This window comes from Oratosquilla oratoria, chromosome 39 (assembly GCF_046742065.1).
Source record: "Oratosquilla oratoria isolate Oo_2021 chromosome 39, ASM4674206v1, whole genome shotgun sequence".
In the NCBI taxonomy this organism is placed as follows: domain Eukaryota; kingdom Metazoa; phylum Arthropoda; class Malacostraca; order Stomatopoda; family Squillidae; genus Oratosquilla; species Oratosquilla oratoria.
Window position 1 is genome coordinate 18,618,211 of NC_134815.1, and position 9,727 is coordinate 18,627,937.

General features: G+C 41.6%; 2 protein-coding genes across 2 annotated transcripts in view; one reads left to right on the forward strand and one right to left on the reverse strand.

Moving 5' to 3' along the window:
- Positions 1-2,713, forward strand: part of LOC143020170 (uncharacterized) — a 12,060-nt gene extending 9,347 nt beyond the window's left edge. Inside the window, exons 3-5 of the mRNA XM_076176333.1 lie at positions 1,016-1,834; positions 1,917-2,046; positions 2,709-2,713. Of these exons, the coding sequence (XP_076032448.1) occupies positions 1,016-1,834; positions 1,917-2,046; positions 2,709-2,713 (954 nt within the window). The remainder of the gene's footprint in view (positions 1-1,015; positions 1,835-1,916; positions 2,047-2,708) is intronic.
- A 4,942-nt stretch (positions 2,714-7,655) lies between these two features.
- On the reverse strand, positions 7,656-9,281 carry LOC143020171 (uncharacterized). The gene has a single exon (XM_076176334.1). It carries the CDS (start codon positions 9,279-9,281, stop codon positions 7,656-7,658), a length of 1,626 nt encoding a protein of 541 aa, XP_076032449.1.
- Positions 9,282-9,727: the final 446 nt, after the last annotated feature.

Sequence of the window (9,727 nt, forward strand, 5' to 3'; positions counted from 1 at the left end):
CTATTACGAATGACAAAAGGAAATTAATTTCAAATTTGTATAAAGCGTCACTCAAATGAAAAGAATTGATAAAACCACATAACCCATGTCATAATAAACGGAACAATACAAATTCTAAACGACACCCAGAGTAAGTACAAAGTGTCACCAAATGGAGCCACCGAAAATAAGAAAATAAAAGGGCAAAAAGAAAAATATCAAATGTCACAGACCAGACATAAAAGCACTACACGAGTCGTCTGTCACCGCTCTAACTGTCCTGTATGTCCTTAACAGTACAAATCAGACTATAAAATAAGACAAAAACAAAAATAACACTAAAAGACAAAAAGATATTTTATTACAAAGTTAGCCCAAAGTGTCCACAAAAATAACAAAAAGCAAATAAATGACAAACCGGCATAATGAAAATATAAAAAAATCACAGTCCGGACCCAAAAGCACCACACGGGTCGCCTACCGCCGCTCTTTCTGTTCTGCTTGTGCTTAGCTCCCTTTATCAGTACAAATCAACACTATCAAACAACACCAAAACTGAATGACAAAAAGAAATTGCAAAGTGTTAAAAAGTGTCCGCTGAAAAAAAGGGGGGGGGGGCAAAAAGCAATAGAAGACAAACCCAACAAAATGACAATTAACTCAACAGCAGTAAACCAAAACAGTAAACCAAAATAAACCAATTCTGAACGATAAAAGAAAAGGAAAATGATGACAAAGTCAAATAAGGTAACATCACAATGGGACTATCAAAAAATAAAAAAGCGCAAAATACACACGAAAGCCAAACATCAAAGTCCCGACATAAAAACACTACACTGGCCTCCGCTCACTGCTTCTTCTGTCCTGTCTGTCTTTCGCTCCCTTGTAAATTGGATTTAGATCCTTAGTGGAGAAGTCAGAACGAATGCTCAAGAATTCCACGGATTTTGTAGATAGATTACGAGGAATAAGCTTGGAAGAGGGAGATATATTGGTTTCGTTTGATGTTAAATCTATGTTCACTTCTTTGCCACAGGATTTGTTAAAGCAGACAGTGCTTTCAAAGGTTGAATGGTCGGAGGAGTTTCGAGACAATGAAAAACTGTCAACAGAGGAGCTCGTGAGGTTAGTCAACTTATGCTTGGATTCGACCTTCTTCAGGTTTAGGGAGAAGGTTTACCACCAGAGGATTGGAACTCCTATGGGATCCCCGATTTCTGTGGTCTTGGCAGAGATGGCTATGCAGGAGTTTGAGGAAGAGACGTTGGCGGCGGCACCTGTGGCTTTGAAAACGTGGATGAGATATGTGGATGATGTATTCGTGATTATGAAGGAGGGTGAAGTTGATTGTTTTCTCAACTTTTGGAATGGGAGGAACACAGCCATCCAGTTCGAAATGGAGAGGGAAGTGAAAGGACAGTTGTCGTTCCTGGACGTCTTGGTAACGAGGTCTGGGCACATTATGACTACGGGTGTATATAGAAAGGATACTCATACGGACAGCCTCTTGGATTATGAGAGTTCCCACCCGGTGGAGCATAAGAAGAGTGTGGTCAAGACGTTGTGGTCAAGAGCGGGGAATTTGTGCTCGACTGAGGAGAACTTGAAAGAAGAGAGAAAACGCCTGGAGAAGGTCTTTGCGGACAACGGGTATCCCAAATCAGTCATTAGAAGTTGGACCACAGCGCAGGGAAGTAGAAGAAAAACTACAGCGGACACGAGACAGGCAGCAACTAGAAGGATTACCTTACCATATGTGAAGGGGGCATCTGAGGTGGCTGCTAGACTATTGAGGAAGCGCGGTGTTGAGGTAGCTCACAAACCCGCCAACTCTTTACATGGTGCTCTTACTAAGGTAAAAGATACGGAGGAGAAAGAGAACAAGACGGGAGTGGTATATGATATTGGCTGCGGCAACTGTTATACTCGCTACATAGGAGAGACGGGGAAAGAAATTATCGACAAGAGTTAGAGAACATCAACGAGCTGTAAATCGTAAAAATGGTAGTTCGGCGATATTCAGGCATTGCCAGGAGGAGCAGCACGAGATGGATTGGGACAACGTTGGTGTGATTTACAGAAACAACAAGAAAGGAGAGAGGCTATTTTTGGAAGCTTGGGCTAGTGACAGCAACAGCGTCAACAGATGCATCAATCTAAATCCAATTTACAAGGGAGCGAAAGACAGACAGGACAGAAGAAGCAGTGAGCGGAGGCCAGTGTGGTGTTTTTATGTCGGGACTTTGATGTTTAGCATTCGTGTGTTTTTTGGTAGTCCCATTGTGATGTTACTTTATTTAACTTTGTCATCATTTTCCTTTTCGTTTATCCAGAATTGTTTTTTTTTTTTTTTTTTTTTTTTTACTGTTTTGGTTCGCTGCTGTTGAGTTAATTGTCATTTTGTTGGGTTTGTCTTCTATTGCTTTTTGTCTCCCCCTTTTTCAGCGGACACTTTGCAATTTCTTTTTGTCATTCAGTTTTGTTTTGGTGTTGTTTGATAGTTTTGATTTGTACTGATAAAGGGAGCTAAACACAAGCAGAACAGAAAGAGCGGCGGTAGGCGACCCGTGTGGTGCTTTTGGGTCCGGACTGTGATTTTTTTATATTTTCATTATGCCGGTTTGTCATTTATTTGCTTTTTGTTATTTTTGTGGACACTTTGGGCTAACTTTGTAATAAAATATATTTTTGTCTTTTAGTGTTATTTTTGTTTTTGTCTTATTTTATAGTCTGATTTGTACTTTTAAGGACATACAGGACAGTTAGAGCGGTGACAGACGACTCGTGTAGTGCTTTTATGTCTGGTCTGTGACATTTGATATTTTTCTTTTTGCCCTTTTATTTTCTTATTTTCGGTGGCTCCATTTGGTGACACTTTGTACTTACTCTGTTATTAATTTCTGGGTGTCGTTTAGAATTTGTATTGTTCCGTTTATTATGACATGGGTTATGTGTTTTTATCAATTCTTTTCATTTGAGTGACGCTTTATACAAATTTGAAATTAATTTCCTTTTGTCATTCGTAATAGGTTTTGACTTTGTTCAAATTTGTTCAATCCGATGGGACCTGTCCCAGAGAACATCGGTATAATATATAATTGAATCCTTTTGCTTACTATGTATAACCCTGAGGACGAACCACGGACAGGGTTCGAAACGTCGGTAATAAATTCTGTTACTCTGAGTCCAGTGTTTCGAAATTTTCCGATAATATATGTATATATATATATATATATAATATACATATATTATATATATGTACATATACTGTATATATATATATATACACATATATGTATACATATATAGATATATATATATATATATATATATATATATATGTGTGTGTGTGTGTGTGTGTGTGTGTGTGTGTGTGTGTGTACGAAAAAAGCTGGAGTCCGGGAACCATAATAGTGGAAACGTAGAAAACACCAGACTCAGAAGTAGGTAATTTATTCCCGACGTTTCGAGTCCTGTCCGGGACTCGTCCTCAGGGGATACAATGGGATACAGAGATCACATGGTCTTAATATACTAGTAGCTGCGCCCGCCGGGGGGACGCGGTAACCTGCCAGAGGGAAGGAGGGAAGAGAGGGTGGGCGCTGTGACCTGTGTCAAGCGAGAGTGTGTGGTGGCGGAGGGATGGGGGGAGAGAGAGAAGGTGGGGAAAGCCATTTACCCCCCGTCGTTGCTGGATTTCGGTAGTGATCACCCGATCTGCCATAAGAAGAGCGTGGTGAAAACGTTGTGGAACAGGACGGAGAGGGTCTGCTCCACAGAGATATTGCTAAAAGAGGAAAGAAGCAGGTTGAGGAGGGTATTCCGGGCTAATGGCTATCCGAATCAAGTGGTGAAAAGGTGGACGGTACCGCAGAGAAGAGAAACAGACCGGGGTGAGACACGAACAGGCACAACCAGGATATCAGTCCCCTACGCGAGGGGGGTTTCGGAGGTCGCAGCGAGGATTTTGAATAAAAATAGATTGACCATCGCGCACAGACCCAGTAACACGCTACGTGGAGCTTTCACCCGAGTCAAGGATAAAGTGAGCAAATTGAACCAGCCCGGGGCGGTGAACAACATCAGTTGCTCCGATTGCACAGCGAGCTATGTGGGGGAGACAGGAAAACAGGCTAGTACCAGACTACAGGAACACCAAAGGGCAGGAAACAGAAAAGACCAGAGTTCGGCAGTGTACAAACACACTGAACTCAATCAACACGAGTTCCACTAGCAGGGCGCAAAGGTACTGTACAGCAGCTACAGGAAAGGGAGCAGACTGTTCTTGGAGGCGTAGGCCACTAACGAAGAAAGTATAAATAGGTCCATAACACTCATACCCATATACGCAGGAGCAAGGAACAGGTGGAGAAGTATCACGGGCAACGACGGGGGGTAAATGGCTTTCCCCACCTTCTCTCTCTACCCCCCGCCCCTCCGCCACCACACACTCTAGCTTGACACAGGTCACAGCGCCTAGCTTCTCCTCCCCCCCTCTGGCAGGTTACCGCGTCCCTCTGGCAGGCGCAGCTAGTAGTATATTATCACCATGTGAATTTGTATCCCATTGTATCCCCTGAGGACGAATCCCGGACAGGACTCGAAACATCGGGAATAAATTACTTACATCTGAGTCTGGTGTTTTCTACGTTTCCACCATATATCTATATATATATATATATATATATATATATATATATACATATATATATATATATGTATATATATATATATATACATATATATATATATATATATATATATATATATATATATATGTGTGTGTGTGTGTGTGTGTCTGTGTGTGTATGTGTGTGTGTGTATGTACACACACACACACACACACACACACACACACACACACACACACACACACACACACACACACACACACACACACACACACACATATATATATATATATATGTATATATATATATATATATATATATATATATATATATTCTCGTGTACATGTATATATATATATATATATATATATATATACATATTCTCGTGTACATGTATATATATATATATATATATATATATATATATAAATATATATATATATGTATATATATATATATAAATATATATATATATATATACATATATATAAATATATATATATATATATATATATATATATATATATATATATGTGTGTGTGTGTGTTTGTGTGTGTGTGTGCGTATATATATGTGTATATATATGCATAGATACACACACACACGCACACACACACACGCACACACACACACACACACACACACACACAACACACACACACACACACACACACACACACACACACACACACACACCACACACACACACACACACACACACACACACACACACACACACACACACACATACACACACACACACACACACACACACACACACACACACACACACACACACCACACACACACACACACACACACACACATACACACACACACACACACACACACACACATATATATATATATGTGTGTGTGTGTGTGTGTGTGTGTGTGTGTTTAGTGTGTGTGTGTGTGTGTGTGTGTGTGTGTGTGTGTGTGTGTGTGTGTGTGTGTGTGTGTGTGTGCATATATAAGCCGCGGGCTTCGCCCTCCCCGACTTCGCCGGGGGCTTGGCTGCGCAAACAGCGGCCTACGGCCGCAGCGCTCCGCGCTCTAATCCCACGATAGGGATCCCGTGCTGGGGATCCCGTGTTGGGGTTCCGCCCCGAGGCCGAGGCCGAACACAAGGGAATTTTTTTCCTGGTCAGTTCAAGGGAACATGGTGACCGGACGTAATTGTAGTGTGTGTGTGTGTGTGTGTGTGTGTGTGTGTGTGTGTGTAGTGCCTCTGTCGCCGTCATCTTCGTAGACGCACAGGTTAAAGAAAAAAAAGTGTACTTTAGTAGGTTTATTTTTTATTTCATTTTTTATTTTTATTTATTATTATTTATTTTTTTTGGTGGCTCATCACTCTCCTCCCGCCTGATGGCCTCCAGGCCCCGGACTAACGACGTCAGCATTCGTTGTTTTTTTTCGCCCAGCTCTCGATTCTCTTCCAGCTTTTGTTGGTTGTTGTTGCCCACCTCACGGTTCTCCTCCAACAACTGACGAAGATGTTGAAGCTCCTCACGGCTTTTCCTCGACCTCCTCAATCTCTTCTAATCGCTCCTTAACATCCTCGAAATCTTCACTTGATATCTCGGGTGCAAAAAATGCGTTGATCTCCTCCTTAGATAGCCCTCCACTCCTCGGAATATATATTCGCATAAGCTCGTTGTCCTCTTCTGCGTCCTCTTGACGAATCAATACTCGACTATCCAATCGAGAATACTCCTCCTTCACTGTCTCAAGCTCATTAAAGACCTCAGGGTAAAGAACGTTTTCCAATGTGGGTATTTCGTCTTTCTTGAGAGGCTTCAGATATATACTTAGTGCGTCCCAACTCGTTACGCACGAACACGCAACGTAGAGTTGACCATGCGAAAAACATTTCGTGCCATACAGATACAGACCACACTTTTGTATGGTTTGTCCTTGGGACTTATTGATTGTCATTGCAAAACTCAATTTCACAGGAAATTGGAATCTCGAGAAGTTAACAGGAGAATCAATCGAAACCAACTTGATTCTGACTATAGTTATTTGTTCACCGTCGTATATACTCCCTAGAATCCGCCCAACGATGATATTTTTCTTCAGGTTATCGACTATTACCTTGGTGCCATTGCAAATTCTGGGTGGGGAAATATTTCTGATAACCATCACAACCGAACCTATCTTTAGCTCGAGACAATGAACGGGCAATGAAGCCGGATAGATCTCATTCAACGTCGAAATCTGATAATCTACATCGTCATCTGATTCCAATTTATCTTCGCTCAGATACACTTTTTTTTTTTGTTCCGGGAATCATATTTTGAATCACCTTATTAATCTCGGTCACATCCACGTTTAAAGGAGATATGATGACGCGAGATGAGAAATATCGATGGTCTCCAACATGATCGATTAAATCCTGATAGACGCTGTTTATAAATTCCTTTTGGTTGTAATAAACCACACCAAAATTCTCTGGAATTGCGAAAGGACCACTGGCAGCGTGACCAATCTACAATAAGCATTCTGCAAAGATTTTGTTGTGACCATGTTCATCCGGACCCCGCAATCTTAAATTTTCCGTTAATGCATATTTCCGTAACTCCTCCCAGTATATGTATTTTTGAGGGTTGCAGATATTTCTTGGTTAGAACCGCCTCCTTTTACTACGGGCAAAATCTACCGAAAGTCATCGGCGCAAACGAATGGAATGCCTCCCATGAATTCATTGGCAGAAAGAAGATCCCTCAGGGTAATGTCGACGGCCAACAACATGTTTTTGTTGACCATCACTACTTCATCCCACACTATCAAAGAGCACATTCCAAGAAGCTTAGTCATCTGAGTATTCTTCTTTATCGAACAACTTCTCAATTCATGTGACTCCATTAAATGTATTTTAAACATATTATGGGCTGTTTGACCGCCAAAAAAACAGTTGCAGCTATTCCAGACGATGCCACCGTTAAAGCCATTCCTCTTTTCGAACGAACAGCGTCCAATAGAAGATTAAGCAGGAAACTTTTCCCTGTCCCCTCAGGAGCGTCAATAAAGAACTCCTTTCCTTTACCGCGACCTTTCCCTCCAACAACCCCAAATTACTGCGTCGAAGATCTCGCGTTCTTCCTTGTTTAGCATCGGTAGCTTTTCACGTACATCTTCAATCAGTTGAACTGTATTATAACTTTTCTCTCTTCGCAGCAGATTGAAGGATTTCTCAAGTCCTCGAGAAGCTGGCAGGCCATACATAGTGATGTCCACCCCTCCACAGTTGTAGACATATTCCTGAATTTCATCCAATGCGTCCAAATAAATCTCGTCGTTGTAGTGTGTCTTTCCACTCTTATAAAGAAAATCGCTCGCAAAATAATCACGAATATCTAGCCACACTTCGGATTGATCCTCTAAATCGCAAAACACCAACATCGTGGCATAGGTTGAACGAAGGTCCTTTCCGTTATTGGTGTGATTAACTATTTCCATTAGGGTTTTCTCCCAGTGATCCTTGTCCTTCATAAGCCCCATCGCTTTGACGGCCTCTCGATAGGTGGCGTACTCAACACCCTCAACAGTCCTTATGTCGCTAAATGATTTTGGGCCCCTCACATGAGACAGCATCAGACGAAGATAGAACAACTCCGTATTCTTTGAATTAGTTGTTTGCATCCTACCAATAGATATACTCCCTCTCGACCGCTCCGTCCAGACACAACTCTTCTTGCAAAAAACATAGTGGATTGGTACTTCGGTGTAAAGGAGTGTCCTAGCAAATACGTCATTCTCACAAAGTTTGAAGAAAGCCATTAATTGCTTAACTTTGGCCAGTTGGTGTTCAACAGACATAGAAGCCTCTTCTTCGACATAGAAAATGTTATGCTCACCTTCCAAGTGGATAGGAAAATAAGTCACTGGTGGATAGCATTTGTGGATATGAAAATTGAATATTCTCCACGCGGCCTCATTAGCGTTTACGTACCGCACATCGCGATAATTCCTAATCTCGTTGACAGGCTTACCGTCGGACTTTGAATATATGATGCGATCGGATCCCTTATTCACATATTTCGTTACATACGCAATGCACTTTATGGAGTTACAACATTCGACGTTTATATGAGCGTTATATTTCAGACAGAGGTATGGATTGTAGGGGACTACCCACGCATTATCAATCCTCATTTTATCCTCCTTTCCTCTCCTTTTCCTCTCGAAACACCTACCACCATCCTCACCAAAGGCCCTTCGTCGATATAGCGGATAACCGTTGTTACAAACAAAAGTATCCTTTCTATAAGGTTTAGGAAAGTTCTTCGAACACTTGTTTTTGACGATACACGGGCTGCTCTCATCGTAACCAACACACGGGTTGTGTATCATATTGGTGGTTACGATTTTGTACAGCCTCGGGGACGTATTCGGATCGGGAATCTCCGCGGAGATGTAGTTATCGATATCCGTTTTATCGATTTTGTGCTCTAACCAAAGAAGGACGTGGCAATGAGGTAACCCACGCTTTTGCCACTCTACGGTAAACAAAAACGCCTTTGTACGACCGAAAAGGCTAATCTTTGTCAAATCATCCATTAAAGCACACAGTTTCAATCTGAAAACCCGGCTCACTAAATCTGGTCTATCACTGGAAGTACAGCCGGCAGCAAGAGCAGTTTCAAACTCTGGCCAGTCTGGGTTCATTGTGAACGTAATGAATAGGTCAGGGCTACCGTATTTACCTATGAAGGTAAGCGCGTCTTGTTGTTTCTGCTTCATGTACCTAGGTCCGCCAACAAAGGATGGAGGTATGATAATCCTCTGACCGACGGAAGAGGGGTCATCGTTCTGAAGCACGTCGAAACTTTCCTTTCGTATCTTTCGGTGATTCGCTTAAAAAATACTCAGTCGGAAAGTCTCAATTTTGACATAACTGTCGACTACAAACTTCTGAAACAGAGTCCTCCCCCTATTGATATAATTGAACTCATCCACTTTGTCCATGTACAATTGGCTATAAAACATACAGCCCGTGAGTCTACCATCAGCCTCTTTTTTCTCATTGTTTGAATTCGTTGTGTTTTTCTTTTTCCCATACCTTATTTTCATCCCATTTAGTTTCTTCTGGCTAAAGCTGTACCCTACGTCTC